The 26,257-nt window shown below is 40.3% G+C and overlaps 1 protein-coding gene across 2 annotated transcripts in view; it reads right to left on the bottom strand.

The window, feature by feature from the left end:
• The window catches only part of Psme4 (proteasome activator subunit 4), a 107,430-nt gene extending 81,811 nt beyond the window's left edge, over positions 1-25,619 (bottom strand). For both annotated transcript variants that reach the window (XM_085692331.2, XM_048427553.3), the window contains exons 1-3: positions 25,363-25,619; positions 9,370-9,510; positions 8,879-8,995 (exon numbers count right to left, since the gene is read on the bottom strand). In XM_085692331.2, the coding sequence (XP_085548457.2) occupies positions 8,879-8,995; positions 9,370-9,510; positions 25,363-25,604 (500 nt within the window). In that variant the 5' untranslated portion in view covers positions 25,605-25,619. The remainder of the gene's footprint in view (positions 1-8,878; positions 8,996-9,369; positions 9,511-25,362) is intronic.
• Positions 25,620-26,257: the final 638 nt, after the last annotated feature.

Below are 26,257 nucleotides of genomic sequence, written 5' to 3'. Positions count from 1 at the left end.
GAATGGGGAAAGAGAAAAATAAAAAACATAAAAGTGATGTTAAAAGTGAGAGTACTAATTCAAATGGCCTCTGTAAGCCAAGTGTGGTGACACACACTGTGATCCCAGCCCTCGGGAAGCAGAGGCAGGAGGACTGAGTTTGAGGTCAGTCTGGGCTAAGATCTGTCTCAAAAACCAAAAGCAAAGAGAACAAGAAACAAATAACTCTGTGATGAATCAATACAGAAAGCCAGGTCAGGGAACACCTCAGTTTTACAGCACTTGCCTAGCAAGTACAAAGCCCTAGGCTCCATCACTACCAACCACAAATGGGAGCGGGACAGTGGTACACAGATAGAAAACAAGTACCAGGCCAGGTGTGGTGGCAGGAGTGCTGGAGTCCTCCTGGCCTACACAGCAAGATCCCATCCCCACCTCCCAAAAAAGGAAAATAACGAAATTTTCCTAGAGACGTGTTACTATGAAAAACATACTGCTGCATGGCAGTCTTAAAATATAAAGGAAAAATACTTAAAATTGCCTTTAAAAAAGATATTAAGTTGGAAGGTGACATGGGAAGGAAGTGGAGAAAGGAGTGAGGATGAATCTGATAAACAACTCTTTATGATGGTGCAGGCCTGTAATTCCAATACTCAGGAGGTAGAGAAAGGTGGACCTCTATGAATTAAGAGGCCAACCTGGTCTAGACAGTGAGCTCCAAGCTAGCAAAGGACATATAAGTAATACCCTGTCTCAAAAAAAAAAAAAAAAAAAAAAAAAAAAATCAGGGGCCAGAGAGATGGTCAGCAGTAAAGAGTACTGGCTGTGCTTCCAGAAAACCTGAGTTCAACTGCCAGCAACCACATGGCCGCAAACACCAATTTCAGAGTTTCTGACACCCTCACCCAGACATACACGCGGGTAAAACACCAATGAACATAAAATAAAAACAAATTATACATTTAAAAAACCCAAACATTGCATAGTATATAAAATTATCAGAGTAAAATATACTATATAGAAAATAATACATAATTTAAAATATAATTTATAAATAATTGAGTTATTTAGACCCAAACTAGTTATTTTTAAAGTTAAACCCAGAACCCTGAGCATGAGACAAGTGCTTTACCATTGAGTCACAGACCCACTCATTCCCAAAACTACTCTTGATGGAAGGAGGTTCACAACCATGTATAACTCCAGACCCAGGAAATCTGATGTGCTCTTCTGGCCTTCGCCAGTACTGCCTGCAAGTGTTGGCCAGACATTCATGCAGGCAAAAAACACTGACACACACAAAATAAGAAATAAGTAAAAATCCACCCTCCCAAAAAAAAAAAAAAAAAAACTAAATTAGGGCTGGCAAGATGGCTTAGCAAGTAAAATGCATGCTTCCAAGGCTGATGAGCATGGTGGTAGAAAGAACTGCCTCTCGCAAGCTGTTCTCACTACCACATGTATACAAAAGGGGATGTGGGGGGGGTGATAAACAAATGTGTACACTTAAATGTAAGAACTTAAATGTAAACTGTCTCTGTCCAATGATAAAAGCTCACAAATGCATAATTCTTACAAGTCTTATTAGCAAAAATAACCTATCACACTCTGTATTTTTAACTTGCAATATGCCACCCAGAGTATAAAGAACATTGTTTTATAAAATAAACCATAACCAAAAAGATCTGTGTGTTTCTTTCTGAGGTAAACAGTATACAAGTTTATCATGTTGCTAGTGTCAGCCTTACAAATACTTACCTCCTTCACAAGTTTGTATTTTCTACTAAATTAAAAACTCTACCAGGACAGGCGAGGGGATGCACTCCTTTAGTCCCAATACACAAGAGGCAGAGGCAAGCAGATCTCTGCGTTCAAAGCCAGTATGTTTTACATAGTGAGTTCCTCAACAGACAGGACAACATAGAGATCTTGTCTTAAAATAAACAAACAAAACAATTAAAACAACAACAACAACAAAACCTCTTCCAATTGCCAACAATCTCAGTACTTGTAAGTATGAGATGGAAGGAAGAGAAGTAAGGAAGAGGAGAAAATGGTGATTATCTTTACTCTAAACAGGACCAGCTTTTAAAATAGAATGAAGCACATGGCACTCTAAGCCCTGGTTTTCCGTAAGGACAAACACACAAGGCACACAGCTGAAAGACAAACGGTTAACAAATGAAGCATTTCTGATTACAAAGTCATCTAAAAATAGTATGAGAACAGATTGTCAAATGACAAAGCTGTTTTAAATGTGTCAAGATACAATCAATTCTAAGAAAGCAAGTCAATAAATAAAATGGCTCCTTCTAAGTTAAAGGGTGTTAAGAAATAAAATGTTTGTAAAAAATAACAACTTTATCTCTTGACTATAAAAGTTTAAAGCACAGCTTGCTGCATCAGTGTGCCAAAACAATGTTGAACACAAAAGTGATAACTGTCAGAACTGTCCCCTCTTAGAAATTCAGACACAGATGTGCTGGGAAGAACGAGGAGGTCCAATGACCACTGTAAGCACTTGCTGGTTTCTCTAGCATTTCTGCTCAAAAACCAAAAACAATAGTCTTCAACTCAAGGGAAGCTTGGGAGGAGACCCAAAACCTAAAGAACAAAGTATTTCAAAACTGAATTTAAAAATGATATTATTCCTTTGTTTTAGAGATAGCTACCTCCCCAATGCTGGGATAAAAGCTGTGTACCATATACCTGAAAAGAAGCAAAGTAACAAATCAATGGCACACTTTACAATATATTCCCCGAAAGTGCAGACACACAACCCTATGTGTCAATCACTCTGGGTCACTGGCTCAATATAATTCACCCATCAATTTTAGCCTGAAGCATATATGGGAAAAAAAAACTGCTGCATATAAAAACACTACCTAATAAACCTAGTATGGATAGAAATATGTTTTTAAAAAAAAAAAAAACACCAAAAAACTTAAAGCTTCACAAAACACCTTTCAAACTTTATCTCAGAGCCCTGGGAACATGGAAGGGCATATTAAGTGAAAAAAAAAAAAAAAACCTGATACAGGAAGAAGGCTTGAGGTCTAGTTGTGTGGGACATCCTTCTGTATATGTGCTGCTTTTATTGGTTAATGAATAAAGAAGCTGCTTTCAGCCAATGGCTTAACAGGCTGGAAAAGATATATACAGAGAGTAGGCGGAGTCAAAGAGACATCATGGAGCCATCAGAGGGGAAAGATGCGAGCTGCCAGGTGGAACCTTGCCCGTAGGCCATGACCCACACAGTAAAATATAAAATAATAGAAATGGGTTAACCAAAGATATAAGAGTTAGCTAGCAACACACTTAAGTGATTGGCCAAGCAGTAATTTAAATAATATAGTTTTCTGTGTCATTATTTCAGGAGTCTAGTGGCCAAGAAACAAACAAGCAGTCTCCAACCACAACCTAGAAAATCTGTTCTTACATAATCAAAATTAGGAAAAAAGAAGGCATGATTAATCGAAGCAAAAGACTGCTAGGTATGGTAGCATATGCCTTCAATTCAGGGGAGGTTGAGGCAGGCAGAATACTGTGAGTCACTGAACCACATATGGAACATAGTGTGAAGGTATAGCTCAGGATATGTGTGAAAGTATAGTTTTGTGTATGTGTGAAGGTATACTTGTGTGTGTGTGTGTCTGTGTATGAGAGAGAGAGAGAGAGTGAGAGAGAGAGAGAGAGAGAGAGAGAGAGAGAGAGAGAGAGAAAAGAGAAGAGAAGAGATAAGGAGGGGTGAAGGCTCAGTGCTTCACACATTCTAAGCATATGCTCCACCAAAATAATCCCCAATCTCACAGGAAATTTAACAATTTTTAAAAGTATTTATTTTTATTATTTTTAAATTATATGTATGTGTGGGTGTAGGGATAGGTAAGGGTATGGGCACATGCACCTAAGTACAGGTGCCTATGGAGGGCAGAGACATCCACTCTCCCTGGAGATGGGGTTACAGGTCACTGTGAGTGGCCCAACATGGACACTGGGAACCAGGGAACCAAAGCAAAGAACAAGATGTGCTCTTCATCCCTGAGCCATGCTTCCAGCACACCATAGGGCACTTTTAAAGTAAATAATCGAGGCGAACCTAAACAATCTTTAGTGGTCAAAAGACAGGAATATAAAATACCCAACAATTTGTGGACTATCCCAAGATAACAACAACAAATATAAGAAGCTAGGTATGATGGCATACTCCTATAATCCCAACACCGAGGAAAAATAAATATGCTTAAAGCAACTGATTTCTTTTTCAATCTGACCATCCAGTGAAACATGTGAAAGTCTTACAACGTTTTGCTGTTTTTAAAGACAGGGTTTTGCTTTGTATCCTCATAAGGCTTCCATCTTACTGTGCAGCCCGAGGTGGCCTCAAACTCATGGCAAGCCTCTTGTGTGTGGGAATTAGATGCATGAATGATCACATTCAGTTTATTTTAATAGTTTTATAATCAAATCATTATAATGGCAATTGGTAGAGACATGGAATCAAGACAGGCTGAGGATGTTTAGCTGATAAGAGCACATGACTAAAGGCCCAAGGCTCAGTTTCCAGCAACTCTCTCTCATACACTATAGCACACAAGCTTTATAGTACTGGCATTCTTCTATAACATGGCAAGGAACAAAACACATCAACACAGAAATTACACACAAACCAGCACGAGAAAAATGGGGACAAATAATCTAGAGGTCAAGGCTAGTAGTCTTGCTTCCAGAGTGACTCTGAGATCCTACCTTGAAAAGACAACACTAGACAAAACATGAATGAATTTTTTTTTTCTTGTTATCGGTGAGGCAGGATTTTACTACGTAGCCCTAGCTACCTGGAACTCACAGAGATCTGTCTGCCATACCTAGCTAGGCATTACTGCTTTGGAGCACTGACTGCCAGACATTATCCCCAGAACCCTACTGAACAGTCTTTGTAGCTTTACATATTCCTTTTCCCTAGTCATTCTTTGCTTTTATGTAATGTCTGCTATGGTATTCTTTATCTAAGCCTCAATATTTATTTAATATCAAGGTTTGTTTACATTTCTTTATTTTTATTTTGTTTTTGTTTTCTGAGATAGAGTCTCACTATGTGGCTCAGCTTTCATGGAACTAACTCACTCTGTAGACCAGGTGGGCCTGTCACTCAAGGGATCTGCCTGCCTCTGCCTGCCTCTGCCTCCCAAGTGCTGGGATTATGAGTGTACACCACCATGCCCAGTTTTACAGACTGACTTATTTTTATTTTATGAGTGTTTTGCCTGTGTGCATATAAATACATGTGTGTTCAGTGTTTGAAGAAGCCAGAAGAAGGTATCAAGATTCCTTGGAGCAAGATATAAGAGATTGTGAACTGCCAGGTGAGTGGTGAGAATCAAACTCAGGTCTTCTGTAAAAGCAGCCAATGTGCCATCTTTCCAGTCCTTATAGTTCTTGCATAAAACATTCTTTTTAAAATCCAAGCAAAATCATATTAAATAGATACAAAATATGAGTATCATATATTTTATTATAATGACACCTGCATGCTTGAAACTCATTTTATAATAATTATTTCTCTTTTAAGGTTAAAGTGCTATTTATATCTTAATTTTTTTTAAGTTGTTATTACTGTGGATGTGTGCATGATGTGCAGTTGGAGACAATTCTATGGGGTCAGTTCACTCCTTCCACCTTGAGACAACGTTTAAGAAATTAAATTAGACAAGAATTTAGACAAGTTTAAGAAATTAAACTCCAGTCACTGGGCTAGCATAGCTCACCAAGTACCTTTATCCACTAGCCAGGTAGTCTGCTCAGAAGCACAGTTTATATTTATTTTTGTCACTGAGTATAGAGAATGAATATGGTGCTCAGTGCTAAATATTAAGCCTAGAGTCTTGGCAAGTGCTAAGTACACACTCAACACTAAACTATACTTTCATCCTTAATATTATTGGTAAATATTATTTTGGTATAGTTAATTAAAAAAAACAAGCATAAAGTGCTCAGTCAATTATAGTTTAGAGACACTGATATTAACCACTTCCTCAGGCATGCTAGGCATGTTCTTCACCACTGAACAATGAATTCAGAAGAGTAATAGCATTTCTTTAAAACAATAGCCACTGTCTGGGCCGAAGAGATGGCTCAGAGATTTGGAACACTTGTTGATCTCCCAAGAGCCCAGGCTTGACTTCCAGCACTTACATGGTGGCTTATAACCATCATAACTCCAATTCTAAGTAATCTGACATCCTCTTCTGAGTGTTGTGGACACCAGATATACACATAATGAAAATACATAGATACAAACTTAAAAGTTTAATAAGAAAAGTCACTGGTGGAACTTTAAAGGAGGAGGGTTTCCACAAGACTATGGAAGACGCAAAGATTCTTCAGGAATAAACATGGTAAAGATGCTATGAGGACTACAGGCTGAAACAAAAGCACCAAGGATACTAGCATAAAATCTCTAGGCAATAGTTGTACAACAACAACAAAACAAAGTCATTGGCACTCACAATTGACCATCTTATGACGTTAAAAGAAGTGGCTTCCTCTGCTCAGGTACACCTGCCCAGGCAGGAACCAAGACATCTGTTTACAAAGCACCAAGAAATGGCACAAGGAAAGGCAAGAAATCATTGAAAAAACTCCCTTTCTCCCACCATTCACCTACCAACAACTTTCAGATCAGAGGAATTTCAGAAAGACAACTGACCTGAACACAATAACAGGTCACAGAAGTCTATCAAACAGTAATCCAGTCAAAAATTCCTAAAGTTACTCGTTGAAGGCTCAGTCCATCCAATCTATGCCACACTTTCCACAGAAAGGCACTCTTGAAAATGCTTTCACAGAAAACTGTCTTAACTAGGATTTTTTAAAAGCCTGTTTATACACAGTACCATTCACTCATGATGAACTTCAGTCTGTCTGTGGCTGGAAAGTTCCCTTATTTTAACACTGGACCAAGGACAGATGTACCACTTGACCCAAATCCAACTAAGGCTTAAGTTCACCATTGCCTGGAGTCATTTTTAACTCTCATCACCACTAAATCTATAATGTAAAAAGCTTCTAAAAAGTCTGCCATTAGCAGTCACAGGCAAGAAGTTCAGACTGTTGACCTAAGAGAAGCCTTAGATTCAAGGCAACCTCAACATGTCTAAGACAGTGAGAGAAATCATACAAGTAAGCCTTTAAAGTTTTAATTTATGAAAGAAAAAAGTTTAACACAAAAAACAATGTTCTTCAGGAAATCAGTACATAGGAATGACAAATCATTCTAGATTGTAACAGGAAACAGCTAACAAAATCTAAAGAACAAGCCAAGTGGGATACTTATGCCTACAATCCCAGAACCTGGAAGCTAAGGCAAAAGAATTACAAGGCCAAGGCTACCCTGGGCTACAAAGAATTTGAATTCAGACTAGCTACCTAACAAGAGCCTGCCTTTAAAAATTAACTCTTAGGCCAGGTGGTGGTATCTGGCTAGGCCAGACACGCCCTTTAATCTCAACTCAGGAGGCAGAGGCAGAGGCAGAGGCAGAGGCAGAGGCAGAGGCAGAGGCAGAGGCAGAGGCAGAGGCAGAGGCAGAGGCAGACGAATCTCTATGAGTTCAAGCCCAGCCCAGTATACAGAGCTAGTTCTAGGACAGCCAAACCTTGTCTCAAAAGACCCAAAATAATAATAATAATAATAATAATAATAATAATAATAATAATAATAATTTTTTAATTACTAAAACTATCTAAAACAGTTAAGACAAATTTGCAAAGCCTGTGAATATTAAAATGTTAGGAATAAAGGTGATCACAAGTAGACAAACCCTGTCAACAGAAATGATAGGGAACAGTCAAGTTTGAGAATGCTAATTAGCACAAAGAGGCAAATGATCATAGTATAAACTTTGCACATTCAAAATAAATACAAGATTCTTAAAAATTAGGTCTTCAAGAGTCATGGTATATATGTAAGGAACCAATAATCAGCAAGACATTACTAGGAAGTGACAAAAATTAAGGACAGGCATTTGGATAGTTTATATCCAAAATGCAGTCAATTAGTAAAGGCATGTGGGACAAGCCAGTACATTCAGCACTTGGGAGGCTGAGCAGGTAGACCATGCACACGTTTTGTAGTGAGTGAGAAGACCACCTGGTATTCCTTTAATTGTTTATAGTGAATGCCCCGTGGAATATGAAAGGCTCCTCATCTTAAAGCATTAACTTTACTTAATGAATTGAAATACAAAAAGCCAGGTTGTGGGGGAGGCTGTTAAGAGATAGCTCAGTGTTAAAAGAGCCCTTACAGCTCTGGCTCAATCCTGGAGCCAGTTCAATCCTGGAGCCGACATGGAGGCTTCCAATAACCTGTAGCTCCAGTTTCAATGCCCTTTTTCTGACCTCCAAAGGCTGCTGAATACATGTAGTGCACATGAACTCATACAATCACACAAAAACATGCATAATGAAAATAAGCAACTGTTTAAGAAGAAAAAAACCAGAATAACAAGAGAAAAGTCAGAACTATGGTGACGTCGACTATCAGAGATATCAAGGTGGAAAAGCACCGAGGAAGAAATACAGACTCAGTTGTTTCAAAGTCAAGTTATGTAGAAACGAACACATTAAAATATGTATTTGCACCAGGCAGTGGTGTACACCTTTAATCCCCAGACTTGGGAGGCAGAGATAGGTAAATCTTGGTGAATTCAAAGTCAACTTGGTCTACATATACAGTGGGTTCCAGAATAGCCAAGATTACGCAGAAAGACATTGTCTCAAAAAAACATTAAAAAAAAAATTATTTGCTTGCTTATTTAATATAACCCATTTTCCTCCATTGTGTTTAATCCCGTACAAGCCACAAGTGGCCCCAAAGAAGTACTTTAACAGAAATACTTACTTAGGAAATGAATTTAATCCCAGGTGCTCTGTCTTAGAATATAATATTTTTTCCACTATGTCATAAAGCGGTCTCCAAGGTAACTCTAAATCATCTCTTGAGAGAAGTTCCTTTTTCCTTATTAAAAAAGAAAGTAAATGTAAATATATGAAGTCATTTATTCAGGTGCATGGTTACTGAGTACACTACACAGAGAGAACAGCTAATCACAGTGTGTTTTGCCTGTTTCTGCCCACAACCACTCACTGTTAGAATAAGCACTAAGGAAGAACTTGGTGCTCCTCACCACCAACCAGTGCCTATTAAAGAAAGCATTTAAACCACCACTACTGTAGATGAATTTCATACTTTTCTCACAGAGAAAATAAATGTTTAAATCAATACCAATTAAACTTTTGGTAACTGTTCTGTTCATTTCCCAAAATTGAGTCTTAATCTATTAAACCATTAAAAAATAAAATCTCACTAGGAGTAACAGAAAGTAGACTTACTTTAATAAGTTGATCAAGAGGCGGGCAAAGCCCTGCATCATGCTGATTTCAAGTTTTGGAATTGATACCAGCTCGTACAATAACTTAATAAAAAGAACATGATCTTCTTTGCTAAATTTTCTCCCATAAAGTCGGATATACCTACAAAAAAGAAACAAAGCCTTTAGAAGCAGGTACAGGCACTCATATTCCTTACTAAATTATCTCTACTAACTGGGCTATGGGAGCAAGCTGATGTTTCATGGAGTGATAAATGAAAAAAGACATATTATATGCTCAGCCTACAAAAATAGCAAAGTAAATAAATGTAAACATTTAAAAAGGAAATCCTGTAATATGCTACAACATACATAAACCGCCTGAAATAAGTCGGTCACAGGAAGCCCAGAATCACAGTTCCATTCATTTTAAACTTAAGAGGAAATTTTGGAGTTTTACAGAAAATTAGAAAAACTGGTTATTTTTAAAGGAACAGCTTTTAAAATATTTAAATTTATAAGGCTATGGGACATTTTAAGTTCATAAAATATTTTATATTATTAACATGTGATCTTAAAAATAAATAAAAAGCTAAACAGTTAGGGCTGCAACTATGAACACCAAACACTAAACACCAAAAATGGGGATATCTTATGATGCAACAAGACAATAACCTAAATGGTCTTGCAAAAGCAGTCTGGGAAGCCCGGTAGTGGTGACTCACATCTTTAATCCCAGCACTCAGGAGGCAGAGGCAGGTGGATCTCTGTGAGTTTGAGGCCAGCCTGGTCTACAGAGCAAGTTCCAGGACAGACTCCAAAGCTACACAGAGAAACCCTGTCTCAAAAAGACCAACCCCTCCACGCTAAAAAAGCAACCTGGGAAAGAGCTTGCAGCAATGGTTCTCAATCTATGGGTCACAACCCTTGGGGGTTGAGTGTTTGCACTGTGATTCCTAACAGTGTTCCTACTGCAGTTGTGAAATAGCAAAGAGAATGGTGTTAAGGTTGGAAGTCACCACAACATAGGAAACCGAGTTGAAGGAGCACAGCACTAGAAAGTCCGAAAACCACCAGCATAAAGAATGTCTAGCCATACCTGAGGTCTACTCAGGCTGAAGAATGCAGGCCTGCTCTCCTTGTCTTTGCTAATTTTGTTAAGCTTTAGTTATTTTGATAAACTGAGTCATATAAGAAACTTGTCATATTCTGTAATAGTGCAGTATGAAAGGGCCAGGAAAGTAAAGCTGACAATCTCCCATGGACTGTTATTTATGATTAAAAGTTTTACTTTGATACTTAAAAAGGCTCAGTTCAGAAAAGATTACTTTTTTAATGGTTAAACCTAACAGGGATAAAGCTATAAAATCCTAACCTTATAAAAAGCTACTAACTTATTGTAAACTGTTAAAGGTAATTAAAATTTGCAAGTTATTAAGTCACCTTATAAATAATTAAAATGCTCTAATGTTCAGGACTATGCTTATTGTCATGCTAAGTTCAAATTACAGGAATAATTATTATTACAGGAATAAGCTTTATTTAGCCTCCTATATATGTTTTCCAGGAAATAACTAAAAACAAGCAAAGTTTGTTTGCCTCATATATACTTAATAGGTAATGGTCCTCAAACTGGTCAAGAAATCTTTTGAATATAGCAATTAAAATGTTTAATGGAAAAAGTTTACTTATCATAGCTCCTAGCAGTGATAGCAAGGTCTCCAAAGAAGACAGATGGAGCACCAACCACTCCACCTGGATTGTGGTAATGCTAAACACTGGGCACAAAAGGCCCAATGCCTCACCCACTGCCAGGACCCTACCCAAACGGTAGACAAGCAGAATACTGGAGAAGTTGATTACCACACTTTGCCTAAACAAAATAAGGTCAGTACCCCAAGTCCCTTCTCCACAGAAAAGTCTCTTTTCTGGGCATGCCATTCTAAGACTAATGCTGCCCAGTGATTTCTGCCTCCAATAAAGCAACTGACACCATGGGAATAACCATCTAGGTGATGGGTAAATCTCTGTCATTTAAACTGATACATACATAGACCATTTGCTACTGCCTACTATAATTTATCCTTCTCTGATCTCTGATGGCATTGACAGCTAGGCTAACTTTAGCTTAGTCAGTTTAACAGCAGCAGGCAACAGCTCTTCCGTATCGACCTTGTTAGTTCATTTCCTATGCAAAAATCAAGCCTTGCTTTTCCTAGAGCTACTAGTTCTCCTGCCAAGAAAGGCAAACAGGTTTGTCTTGCTAAGGGCTTCATATTATAGGACAAACTCATTTCAGATGTAACTTACTTCTCCTTTATTCAAAAGGACTTGTTCTGCAAAGATTGTTCTCAGAAATAACTACTCATGTCTCTGGTAAATGAAAGAAGGTGTAAAGTCTATGCAAGTTCTGAGGGTCTAAGTGTTCTAAGATGTGTAAAGGTCTGAGGATGGGAAAGCTCAAGTAAGTTCTGAGGGTCTAAGATAATGATTTATGTGTAAATGCAGCTTTAAGTGTAAAGGTAAGAAAGTGTTTAAATATATGTGTGTTGTGGGAGTAACTTATAGTCACTGAAATACGAGCCCACAGTGCAGCGGGGAGCGACTTCCGCTCCGTCAGCCAATAGCTGCTGAAATACCAGCCCACTGGGGCGTGGTATATTTTTCTTTTAAAAAGAGAAGCAGATCCGGATCAGGCCCTCTTGGTTCCGGCTCTTGGTTCCGGTGCTTGGTCCCGGCTCCTGCTCCTGGCTCCTGCTCCCCTTGCTCCCGGCTCCTGCTCCAGCGACTAGGCTCCCTTCCTGACGGTTTATGGTGTATGTAAGTTTTACCCCCCAAAATAAATAACCCCTTAAAACATAACTGGTGTGGGATTGATTCGCTGATATATGTGAAAAATGGAAAATGTTTGAGATATTTTTTCTGCCTTCTACGCTATTGTTAACTAAGATTTCAAAAGTTAAGAGTTTTAACATGGATCAATGAAGTTCTGATAAGCTGCTATAGAGCACTAACTACTTACTATTCATTCACCAGCTCAAAATTAAAAAATTTTTTCATTGCTTTCAGCATAAAATCTTAAAGATGCTTCTTATGAGGCTAAAAATACCTCTGTCCAATCTATACATCCGACTCTCTGAACAAAGGAAAAATACATTCATGCTTTTTAAACCGAATCCATAGCTTTTACTATGACTCAAAGATTTGAGTCTATTCCAGCTGTTGGCTGCTTTTCCTACAACGTGGCTTTTAGTATAGATAACAGTGGTAATGCTTATATATCTAAAACTTTTATCTCTTTTTGTAAACTAAAAATTTACATAAGCTTCAAGGAGTCTGGGGGTTGGTTTAATATTTGGATCCACCTCTACAAGGGACTGCGGAGAAGTATAGTCTAAGTTTCCCCTCACATGCCTATTCCTGGAGGTGAGATCTCTCTCCTGATCTTGGGACTCCTCCCCTCCCCCAATTACTAGGTCTATGGGCCTGAAAGTTCCAAATAAAAAAGAAGATTTTCCTTTAAATTCCTAAACCTTTAGCTTCTGTTTATAATCTCTATCTCATCAGATTTCCACTAGGCTGACAGACACCATCAAGCAATCAGCTGTGGACTACAAAATGCTCCAAATGGCTTAAGCTCTGGACTTGCTGATAGCTGATGTGAACCAGTAGATGTTGTAACTGCTCTCTGTTTAGCTGGGCTAGCTAACTAGATACTTCTGATGAATGCCCCATTGCCAGAATCCCCTCTCAGCTTTTTATTACCATTCCAACCTTCTTGGGCCCTGGCATCGATAACCTGGTTTCTGCAGGAAGTGGTTACAGAAGAGAATATGTTGCCTGTTGTCCTCAACAGGCTGGAATGTTAGGTCAAAAGGAAATTCCCAGTCATAGGGGACAGAATGGCTACCTTTAGTGCCTATTGGCATATCAGAAAAGTTATCTGTTAAAAACCAAATAGACACAGATCTATCAACAGATAAATTTTGTTATCTGAAATAGTTCTAGAGTATGATATAGCATTCAACCTGTTCTATGTAAACAGAGCTTTAAAACAAAATTATTGTTTCTACACAAACCATTCAGGAATGATTAGAAATAATCTGACTGTGCCAAAACAAAGCTACAAGAAGGAAGGAAGGAAGGAAGGAAGGAAGGAAGGAAGGAAGGAAGGAAGGAAGGAAATAAAAACAAATTGTCAAAAAAGAGAGAGATCTGAGATAACTGACTGGTCCCATTCTCATTTTCAGGCTCCTTCTGGACAGTAACTGTGATGTAAGTCACACAGGCCCTTTGACCCTTCTTTTTCTGCTAATTACTATTTGTTCTTCCATCATTAATGCCTTAACTAGATATATAAATTCCCATTTGGTTGCTATTAGCTGATAGTTATTACATCCCAATATAAATAGAAATCCAACACAAGAGTCAACTCAAGGGAGGCGTTTTGAGAGTCAAAGTTATGTTTTAAGTTTTAATGTTTGTGCCTAAGAGATCCACAAAACAAACAGGAGGGCAGATGCTTTCTGAGCTGAGGGAGGCTGATAACAAGCCTCGTTCCCACTTCCCTAAACAAGTTTGGTTGACCCAACTGCATCAGCCGTGCTTGATCCCACGTAAATGAGGTAGGAAGTAGGAAGTGGCCCCAGGTGGACAAAAGCAGGAGGTATATAGTCTTGTAAATTTGCCTTTATAAACACCCGGCCAACGTAGCTTATAGTCAATTTTTTGGGGGAACCCCAGAGTGTAACTGGCCAGTATTTAATTAAAGCTTGCTTCAAATTTGGCTCAAAATCATGGTAGTGGCCTTATTATTGCCCAGTGGGATTGACACCACCCACCTCTGCCTCTCCAGTGCCAGACTTAAAGGTGTGGAACACCACACCAGCACAAGGGAAGGAAGGGCGGGAGGAAGGGAGGGTGGGGGTGGGGAGAAATGGAGGCAGGAAAGAGGAAGGGTGGGGTGGCAGTGGTACACATCCTTAATCCCCAGCACTCGGGAGGCAGAGGCAGATGTATCTCTGAATTCAAACACACCCTTGTCTACAAAGGGAGTTTTTGATGCCAGCCTGGTCCACACAAAACCATCTCAAATTTCAAAAACTAAACTAAAATAAACCCATCAACAAAAAGATACAGATGAAACGAGAAAAGAAACACAGAGTATAGGTTAACCTTTAGGAAAGAAAACTTAGTGAAAGGATCGATCATTGTAGCAGAATTATGTAACTGTTTAAAGTGTTTTTGAGAATCATTTTAGATTTAAGTTTGACAAAAATACTGGGAGTATTAAATACTAATAAAGCCAGCGGGGGTGGGGGTGGGGGTGGAGAAAAGGCTCAGCATTAAGAGTCCTACGACAGAGGACTTGGGTTTGGTTTCTCGTACTTATGTCATCACAACTGCCTGGAATTCTGGCTTCAGGGGGATCTAACGCCCTCTTCTGGCCCCATGGGTACCTGCACCAAGTGTGCACATATCCATTCATACTCTACATAAGCACATGTAATTAAAATCTTTTAAAAAACAAACAGGAAGCTAGATTCTAAAACATGGAAGTAGACTATAACAACCATCATTTTTTAAAACTAATCCATGTTGATTTTTGTATACTTAAGCTCAAAAACTCTACTTGACACTTCTTAAAGATTGTCCATCCTCTTTCACAAGTTTTAGCTAAGACTAAAAATAATTATCAGATATCTCAAAATACTTGAAAACCTTAGTAAAAGTCATGATTGAATTTTTCAATAGAACATACAAATGACAAGTCATCATGTTCCATCCTCCCACAGAAAAAGACAATACAAGATAATACAAAAGCATTCCCAGCTAGTCATGAGCCTTCCTGGGGTAGATCTTCCCAAGATATACAGCTAGGAAGCCTTCCTTCTTTTCCATAGATATAAAGTTAATTAAGAGGATCTCTGTGGTCTTAATGAAATTTGGCTGTCACAAAGTTTCTGTAACTAGTCAGACAGGGTTCTCACATCTGTTTAATCTTACCACTTAGGAGGATGAGGCAGTTACTGTCACTTCAAACCCAGCCTGACCCTGCCCCCCAAATAAAATGGAGGAAGTTGAGGCTGAGGAGATGGCTTAGTGTATAAGAACAACGAATAAGCATGCTCAAGGACCTCAGTTCAAATCTCCAGCACCTATATTAAAAACAAAACAAAACAACAACAAACAAAACAGAGCATGAACTTAGCACTGGAGAGTAGGAGCACAGATAGAGTATGACAGCAGGAGGATCCCTGGCTCTTGCTGTCTGCCAGCCTAGCTCCTGGTTCAGTGAGACACAGTTAAGAAAAGAAGGCAGAGAGTAAGAGAGCAGAACCTGACGACCTCCTCTGGCCTCTGGCCAAAGCATGTACACATCTATGTGCATAGACACATGCACATCTCTCTCCCTCTCTCTCCCTCCCTCTCTCTCTCTCTCTCTCTCTCTCACACACACACACACACACTCATGAGCACTAACCTTGGTAGACCCTGACTGTGACCATGGCACTAAGAAGAGGTGGAAGTCAGGAAGAACCTTGCGGATCCATTCACTGATCAGACAGACAGTCTAGGTCAGCCCTAGGTGCATTTAGAAAATAAAGCAGGGAAGCAACAGAGGAAGAACCAAGCTGTGGCCTCCGGGGGCACTGGCAGAGGTGAACACACCTTCACACACATTCTCTCACACACAGCAACATAAAAGCCCCTTCGTATCCCTAAAGGAATAAATGCTTGTCTGTACCCTCCCCCACCGAATGCACTGAAATCCTAATCCTGAACACCAAGGTATTCTGAGGTAAGGCTTTAGGGAGGTCATTTTTTTTTTTAAAGATAAAGCCTTCATAATGGGATCAGTGTTCTTAGAAGGAACTGGGGCTCATATTTATTCCTCCCAACAGGTGAAGATGTGGCGAGTAGCTGGCTGGCAAGAGCTCTGACCAGAACCTGTCCATGACAACACCAAGATCTTGGACTCCAAGATCCAGAACAGGGAGAAATAAATAGTTGCTCTAAAACCACCCAGTTTATGGAACTTACAGCATTCCAAACAGACTGAGAAAACATCGGGTAGCTTCATTCTTTCAGGAGTACAATAGCAGAAAATGAATGCACCTACAGTCCCTGAGGTAGTTTAAGAGAACTAAAGTAAATAACGGATGTAACTTTGCTGACTGCTGGCATATTAGGACACTTACTGTGTGGCATTGTGTCTATGTCGTTCATTCAACATTCTACCAATATTCTCTTTTAATATTCTCTTCATGTTACAGATATTAAATTGTTAACTTGCTATTTTTATTTCTTGTATTCTTTTAGCTCAATCAGTAATTGCTGATTATATGAGTTGAAGATCAGAAAACAAAACTGTTATGTCAATAGCTTCGAGCTACTGTAAAAACCGCTGTTTTTACCTATTTCCAACAGCAAAGAGACTGAGCTGCGACTGATTAGTGCCTTGTCAGTTACCATTATGTCTACAGAATCACACTGCAGCACCTGCCCCACCACAGAAAACAACACACCTATGATAGAGGAAGACCTGAGGCTCCCTCACCTTGCAGAGGAACTAGCAAACACTAGGCTGAGGTGCACAGCAGCATCAGGAAGAAGGGCTTTGTGTTGTGTGAGTTGAGGCAGTTCTGGCTCCAGAGACAAATCTTACAGCTCAGGTTTGCTTGTTAGCTTTGGAAGTGAAGCTTACTATATTTTTGGTGTGTTTCTAATTAACATAATTCCTCAATTCCATAGTCCAGGCTGGCCAAATCCTCTTGCCTGTCTCCAAGTACTAATCTTTAAAGCTGTATGCCAACACACCTAATTCTACCTATTTATTTATTTGCTTGTTCATAGAAAAGATCTCAATAATTAGGCTGGGCTCAAACAAACCTCCAACCTCAGATATCAGGGTAGCTAGGACAGGCAACAAAGCCAGGAGAAAAAAATCACAGGAACTTGGTTCAGATTCCAGGTTTATCACATAACTAGTGGATCTGACCAACTTTAAGTAGTGCTTAAATAAAGTATTAACTATTAATTTCACTGGGAGGTGATGAGCAATGAACACTAAATTGAATCATATACAATAGTTTTCTGAGCCAGTCAGTGGTGGTGTACACCTTTAATCCTAGCACTAGGGAGACAGAAGCAGGTAACATCTCTCGAGTTTAAGGCCAGCCTGGTCTAACAGAGAGAGTTCCAAGAAAGTCAGGGCTACACAGAGAAACTAACACAGAAAAAGTTTTCTGAAGCAGGGTCTGCAAAGACCTGTAACCTAGTTACCTGGAGCTGAGGAAGAAGTACTGCAAGTTCAAGGACAAGAAGAACTAAAGAAAAGTCCAAACAAAGTCCGGACAATTCAGTGAGACTCTGGCTCAAAATAAAAGTAAGAGGGTGGCTGGAGGTTAAAAGCACTTGCAACTCTTGAAAAGGACCCAAGTTCAGTTCCCAGCACCCACATGGTGGCTCACAGCTGCCAATAACGACAATTCAAAAAGATCGGATTCTTTTTATGGTTACCAGGAACTTATGTAAGGTACACTTATTCACACAGGCAAACACTCATAAACATAAAATTAATCTTTTTAAAAAGTATAAGAAAGGCTGATGAGGAGCACTTGCCTAACATGCATGAGGTTCTAGGTTCAAACCCACAGAAGGAAGATAATGGGAGTATGGTGGCAATGGAGTACAGTGGGGAATAGCGGTAACTCTAGCATTGGAGACTGACCAAAAGGATCAAGAGTTCAAGGATAGTCTCTGTTACAGAGGACAGTGGAAGTTTCCAGAGACATTATCCAAAAAAAAGAGGTTTAGCTTGAATACATAGCAAGTTCAAGGCTGGCCTGAGCCTGTCTTAAACAACACTAACAATAGAAACCCATCAGCTGCAACCCACAATAACAAATGTATCATAATCCAGTACACATCTATATAAAACTGAAAATCATGAACAGTCAATCCTTAATTACTAACAAATGTGCGTTAATGATTTCCTCACCTTTCTGTCTTTGAAAAATTATATGATGTAATGAGTATGTAAATGAAAGCTTGTAATTAGCACCCATTAAGAAAAAAATGTGGACCAGGGAGATAGGTCAGAAGATAAGGGAGCTGGGCCAGCAAGCCTGATGGGCTGGCTGTTTGGTCTCTGGAGCTCACATGGTGGACGGTGAGAACTAGCTCCTGAAAACTGGCCTCTGACTTCTCACAGCGGGGGAGAGGGGTGAAAAAGATAAAATAAAAAAGATCATTTTTAAGTGAAAAGGTCTTTACAATGTTCTTGGGTTAAAGGTACAGATTAATGACAACAGAGAACGTCCAAGCACACAAAACCCTGGAGTCCATACCAAAGAGCATAAACAGCAAAGTCCTGTTTGCCATAACAGTTTGGGTGGTTCATGCTTATAATCTCAGCACTCGGGTTGAAGGAGAAAGACAGCTTCTAAAGAGTGAGTTCCTGGACAGCTGAGGGCTACTGCTTGAGATTATGTATCAAAAGCCACAATTTGTAACTACTTATAAATGTACCCCTGCTTATAAACAAGCTAGAAGTAACTTTTCTCCCACTTACATAGATAGGGAACTCCATCTGTTACATGTTAACAAGTTGTCATTTTGTTTGCTGGGGCCTCTGCAAGTATTCCACTTGCCCTCAGAATACAAACTATACTAAGTAAGCCTTTTCAGGGGTTTGGAGGTGTAATTCAGTGATATAACACTTGCCGAGCATGCCCAAGGCTAAGCCCTAATTACTCACTGCATAGGTAAATTATTTCATTCACTCTTTAAGAATCTTTCAAAATGAGACTGGAAGAGGTGGCTCCGTGTTTTAAAAAGTACTAGTTGCTTTTTCAGAGGATCATGGTTCAATTCACAGAACCACACGTCAGCTCACAACTGTAACTCACAGTTCATGGGGATCGGACACCCTCACATGGACAAACATGCAGGAAAAACATCAATGCAGATAAAAATAAATGAATTTTTTAAAAAAAAAAAAAGAAACTTTCAAAAAAAAATCAACTACACTCAAGTCAGTTGAGTAGAAAAATAAGAAAAATATAACTGCCCAAAATATGTAGCTATATTTATGTTTATAAAATTTCTTGCTGTAGAAAACCACTACACTTCATTGTTCATTTAAAAAGAAAATCACTAGAAAATGAAATAAAACACCTATTGAAAACAGCTCAGACTGTTAACATATTCCATTGGACAGCCGACAAGGGAAGAACACGAATATTCCCAACAATTCTTGTTTAGAGTTAAATGCTATTCTCATACCCATTTCACAGCAGCAATGGTTATTAGGGTTTGCTATTGTTGTCGTTTCCTTAGAATGAAGTCTTTGTTGTCGCCTAGTCCACTGCCACATGAAATGCAACGGCTATACACTCCTGACACCAAAGACAATATTGCTGTTCCTGTTTCCCCACATTTCCTGCCTGCCATAAAGACCTGGAATCCCTCTGAAACTGTAAGCAAAAATAAATCTTTCCTCCCTTAATGGAAAAAACATATATATATGTAATATATATATATATATATATATATATATACATACTTTTTCTTAACTTTCAGAATTTTACTCTTTATTTTATGTGTATGGGTATTTTGTCTACAGTAAGGCCAAAGAATCCAAGTTACAGATGGGTGCGAGTCACTGTGTGATTGCTGAGAATCAAACCAAACCACTGAAGAGCAACCAAGTGCTCTTAACCAGCGAGCCATCTGTTATCACCCCCCTCCTAAAAGGCATTTTTTTTATTAAAATGAACAATAACAAGCCTTTGTTATACTTTTATCTCAAGTGTTTAGAGTCCAGGTATTGTGAAATACAGTCAAAATTAGCAGAAAACGGTAGCTACTGAAATTTAATGATGCTACAATAAAAAATTTAATAGTTCTAATCTAAACTAAATAAAATTAAACAACTAAAACTATGACTTATTTAAAACTCAGAAAATTTATTTTAACAAAAGTCTTAGGGGCTGAGGATGTAGTTTAGTAACAGAAAGCCAAACTAGCGTGGATGTAACAAGGTCCTGGGCTCAGTCCAACACTGAGAGGAGAGGAAAGAACAAGGGAAAACAGAAGAGGGAAGAGAAGGGAGAAGATGTGAGGGGGGAAATGAATGGAAAAGAGGTCAAACTCCATGATGTAACCAACATAATCTGCTGAATATCACTCCTGAATATCCCTTTGGAGTTAAGAAACATTAACCTTTTATGAAACTAGACTGTTTGTTCCTTTAAATTCTTTGGTTAAAGACATACTTTCTTTTGAGCCCAGTAATTATTTATAAACTACTATTCACTTTTTGAATTATATTTTCAAATATAATTTGAAATTCAAATTTTGAATATAACATTAACAATTCCTTAGCTTTGCTAACGCTTTGGGTTACAAAGAACAAAAGACAAATTCTAATATTAATGAGTACCACTCCTAAATACTGGGGGTAGAGGGCTGCAGAAGTAAAAGTAAACCTCAAAGTAGTAGAGAGGAAGATATGAACACAAAAGCATGAAATGTAGATCAAAAAAGAAATGCTGAGCATAAATAAATATGGAAATAACCAAGCCAAGACTCCAAAAGAAAATCTGAATGCTGCGTGCTGCTTTTAATATTCCAGGGGAGGGTTAGCTAACCCAATACAAGGGCTTCTGTTGTTACTGCTTACTTTCTATTGCTTTCATTACTATGTTCTTAACCTGCTGTTAGTATAAAATAAGGCAATGAGTGTGGAAAATGGAAGTGTTAAATTCTGATTAACAAGAAGAGAGGGAAAAGAAGGGAAGCAGGTGCAGCCACTAAGAGGCCAAAGGTACAAAAAGGGCCAGGTAACCAAAATGCTAGGATTATATATAGGAAAAGAGGCCCAGCCCCCTGGACTAGAGACTTCAGGACCCTGCAACAAGTAGGGGCTGAAGGACAGCTGGGAGAACCAGGTGGTCAGGTTCACTTTGATATGCTAAACAGGCATCTAAATAGCCCTTAGTCCCAGGGTTTGAGACTTAACAACTACAAATGAATTTCACTTAGCAGAAAATTGATAATTAGAAGGTTTCAGGGTTTTTTTTGGTTTTTTTTTTTTTTTACTGAAAAGCACCTCTCAATTTTTATTGCTTAATTATTAATTTTACAGTTGAATGTGGTGTCTCACACCCTATAACCCAATACTCAGAAGACTGAAGCAGAACCATGAATGAGTTCCAGGCCTCCCTAAACTATAAGATGAGCTACGGGCTAGCCTGGGCTACAGAGTCAGCCTCTACCTCAAAACAATCAAACAAAACTCCTCCACTTCAATTAAGAACATGTACTTCTCGGCCAAGTGGTGGTGGTGGCAGTGGCGGCGGGAGCGCAGGCCTTTAATCCCAGTACTCAGGAGGCAGAGGCAGATCTCTGGGAGTTCAATCCAGCCTGGTCTACAGAGAGAGTTTCAAAACAGGCTCCAAAGCTACAAGAAAACCCTGCCTCAAAAAAAAAAAAGGACTTCTGGGTGGAGGTGGAACTGTGGTAGGACACTTGCGCAGTATGTGTGTGAAACCCCGAGTCCCAGAACCAGCACTGTGGGGGGAGAAAAAACAAAAAGCAAGAAACCCTGGATGTGGGCTTCAATACAGTACAATCCTGCAGCAAAACAGATAGCATAGCCATCACAAGACACATCATCCAGGTTTCAGACTAATGGCACTGTGTGTGGTTTACTGCCTCAATACCGGTGTTAAAATTGACCACAATGAAATATATATATGAAAGGATACATTTGGAAATCATATTTTCTCATCAAATTTCTTGGTCGAGCTATTCCTTTACTGGTGTGTCCTGAACAAAATGGACAGAGAATGTCCCACAAACCAGACAGTTCTCAGTGTTTTGATGTTTTAAAACAGAAGTTATTCCACACCATTATTTGTTACCCCAAAATTAAGTCTACTCTCTAAAAGGATAAAAGATGGTACAGTATGAAAACAATCACTGATAAGTCTTTTTAGACCTGGTAAGATGCTCAGCAGATACGGATGTTTGCCACCAAGTCTGATAACCTGACTTCACATTCTAGAAAAAATGGTGAGAGGATTTTGATTTACCTGACTTATTCGAGCATATCATGGCACAAGTGCAAGTGTGTCACACACACAATAAATCAGCCTTTAAAACTGTTCTGCCCATGAGCACTGACTATAGTAAACCTCAGACAAGGGAGCGCAGATAGAGGGAGAAATCAGAGCAAAACCAGTGATAAAGCTTGATGATTATTGATAAGTCATTATATTACTATTCTCTTCTGTATGTTTGATATTTTCCATAATAAAAATGTTCAGAATCAACAAAATGGTTCCTCAGGTAAAAGCATTTGGCAGACAACCCTAAAGACCTGACTTTGATCGCAGGAAACCACACTGGAAGAGTAGAAGGAGAGAGTCGATTAGATTTGTCCTCTGCTCACACACATACACAATAAAAATAAAATTAAATAAATTTTATTGAAAATACATGAGGTAAAAACTTTTTGAGTTTAAAAACTATCCAAATTAGAAACAAAAATGAGGTTCTGGCACAAAGAGCCAGTTAGCAAATAAAGAGAAAACTGGCTGTTTGTGAATAATTGCTGGCACTTCAGAGGTGGAGATGGGGGTCAGGAGTTCAAGTTTGAAGGTAAGCCTGGGCTACTTGAGACCCTGTCTCAAAAACAAAAGTTAAGCCAGGCATGATGTCTCTTGTCAGCAATTCCACCATTTGGAGGTGCGAAAAGGTAGATCAAGGCCATGACACCCTAGCTTATCTCAGGGTGGCGTGGTAGGGGAAATCACAACTGGTTTATATCACCCCCCCCTACAAATCCTAAGAAATGTTAAAAAGAAAAAAAAGCCAGAATATCAGAGCAAAAATAGTTTGCAGGAATGATTTAGCCCTTCATTTTATTCACAAGAAAGCTGAAAGGCTTGATTAAGTAACTTTCTCACATTTCGAGAGTTGGTGGGAAGAATTAAATTTTTTAATATATTTCTTCTAGAAAATACTAAACATGATCAGTTGATGATTATGTAGATGTTAAACAACACCCTGCGGCTTTTTAAAAAGTGGCGTGGGAAAGCACAACTAACAGGTGACTTTAATATGACTTAGAGAGGAAAAACACACACCAAAGACCACAGTATGTCCATCAAATTCAAAATGTCACATAGCTATACAATTCCAAGAATGAGTTTCCAACATTTAACCAGCATTCTAAAATTATTCTACCTGACAGCAATTCTTGCTGGTTATTTACATGAAAATCAAGTTACCAGCATTAAGCTATCTAAAACAGCAATACTGCCCTACATAAAGCATTGTATCCCCACTGTATTTTTAGCGCTTCCTTAGTAACACTATTACTCAAGTCAAAACAACAAAATCTAGTGCTAATTTACCAAACTCACTAACCAGAAATTAGAAAACAATCATTTAACTATGTTCATAAATTCAAACTGAATGTCTTCATACATTGGCATCTACATATTGTACACTAAAGAAAAGTTGCTTATATCCCCTGAAAGCAATATTCTTTGGCAAGTGTATTAAAATGATTTTAAAAGGGTCTACCCCAACTAACAAACTGTATTTACTGTATCCAAACACAAACACCTAGGGGGAAACACATGAAAAAGCATCTGAATTTTAACTACCTAACAATCGGGTTTTCTTTGGTGAAACTGATCTCCACTTTTACGGATCCTTAACACTATAAACTTCTTTACACTTTAGTCAGAAGCTCTGTTAACCTTTACATTTTATAGGACAGCAAATTAAGTGTTTTAGTTTTGCATCTTTTCAATTAAAGGAGAGCTATTTCCACCCTCTCAGTAAAAGGGTATGAAAAATCCGTCAGAGGCCCCTTAATAATCAGCACATGAGAATTACCCCGCGGGGAGATACAGCCGACTATTGCGTTATAAAACCCTGAGTCATCACCCAGTTCACTCAGCAGATCCTGGTAAACACAAATGACATGTCCCGTGTGATCACTCATCGGTAACCACATGCATAAACATCTAGACCGTATGTAGCGTACCAAACAAAAGAGCAAAATTCTTATACAAAGACTTCTGCCACAGTAAAGGCGCACATAGAGCAAAGATCTCTCCAGACATTTTTGCCCCAGTTCTAACTCCACTAGCTCTGTAATTTTCAGCAAGCGTACGGAGAACACAACTCTGCGTTAAGATCGTCAACATTCATCTGACCAACTCAGAAACACAGTCCGGCGAGCTAGCAAAGCCCTGGGACAACTTGACAGCGCTTTTCACTATTTGCCTTAGAATCAGCAAAGTCTCGACAGAGGAAATGTCACAACAGGAACATATGCTTTCCTAGGATTCTAAAGCAACATTCTCAATATCAACGTCTACTCACTCAGTCTGAGAAGTACGCTGACCCACCTATTTGAAACCAATCGTTTCAATTAAACCCAGGAGTTCAGAGCAGCACCCTCCACCAAACAAAACAACACAGAGACACGGACAGACACGCGCGCACACACACACAGGCGCACACACACCAGGACCTCTTAGTCTCCCTGCGGTCTCCTTCCCACTCACGATGCGGTTTAGGAGAGAGAGAAGTGAAAAATGCGTGAATCCTTGGGGAAGAAAGAACTAGAGGAAACACAGAAGTGAAGTCAGAAGTAGCTTCCCCAAAGTCAGGACCTCTCTACCCCGCAGCTATACACGCAGAACTCCAAGGAGAGCCAAAGGGAACCGCTCGTCGCTGTGTCCGCAGACCCCTGCGGGTCCCAGAGCCTGGCAGGCGAAGAGAAACGACCAGAACACTGAGTACGAGAGGCAACTGGCAGAACCCAAAGGTCCGGCGCAGAAAGAAGCCAAGAGGCTGGGTCCCTCCCGGGCTCGGCCACTGCCCTGGAACCCTGCACCAGGCCAGCGCCGCCCGGACAAGACCAAGTTGAGCAGCCGCATCTCAGACAAAGAGTCCGGGCCGCCGACAGCCTCAGCCAACTTACGTGGAGAGTTTCCGGGTCCAGAAGAGGCCCCCGGGCCACAGCTCCTGGAGCTGCACTGCCCGACCCAGGTTGCACTTGATCTGCGCCAGCTGCACGTCGGACTCGGCGTCCAGCTTCTCGGCGTAGGGCAGAAGCTTGTTGTACACGATCTCCTTCTGCGGGACGAAGGCCCGCGGGCCCAGCCCCGGCCGCCCGCCCGGCTCGGGGGGCTCCCCACCGCCCGCCCTCTCCGGCGCCTCCATGAGCCCGGGGCCGCCCCCGGCCCGCCCCCCGGCCCCCGCCCCGCTGCGGGCTCCGCCTCGTCCGCGTCGCGTCGCCCTCGGCCCGACCGCTGGGCCCCCCGGCTGCCCGGCGCGCTGCTGGACTCCGCGCGGCACCCGGTTCGTTGGCGGTGGCAGCGGCTGCTCTGCCGGGCCCGCTCCGGCTCGTCAGGTGACGCTGCAGCCGCTGGGCCTAGAGGTTCCGGAAGGGCCTCAAGTCACTTCCGGGGAGGGGCGGGGCGGAGCGCAGCGGGGCGCAGCGGGGCGGAGCGGGTCCGCGGAGGAGGCGCGGAGGTGGCAGGGTGACTTTCTCGGCGTTGGCCGATTTTGGTGTCCGAGGCTGGGTTCGCGAAGCCTCGCGTGAGACCGCCCACGAGAAACAAGAGATCCCGCGCTGCTTCAGAAGGATCCAGGTGGCTTCCGGCACGGGACCCAACAGCCTCTTCAAGCCTAGTTTATGGAAGATTCTCCGTATTCCCGGTTTGGGGACGGGAGCGGGGGCACGCAGAGGCAGTGTGCTGAAGAAGAGTTCAAAGCCAGCCTCGGCTACGTGGTCCGTTTGAGATATCCTGGCTACCTGTGACACACTCTCTTTAAAAAACGTTTATGGAAGATCCTACCTACCCTGTATTCCT

This window comes from Myodes glareolus, chromosome 8, assembly GCF_982192425.1.
Source record: "Myodes glareolus chromosome 8, mMyoGla1.1, whole genome shotgun sequence".
Classification (NCBI taxonomy): domain Eukaryota; kingdom Metazoa; phylum Chordata; class Mammalia; order Rodentia; family Cricetidae; genus Myodes; species Myodes glareolus.
Note: the sequence above shows the minus strand (reverse complement) of the source record. Positions and strands in the feature narration are given on the sequence as shown.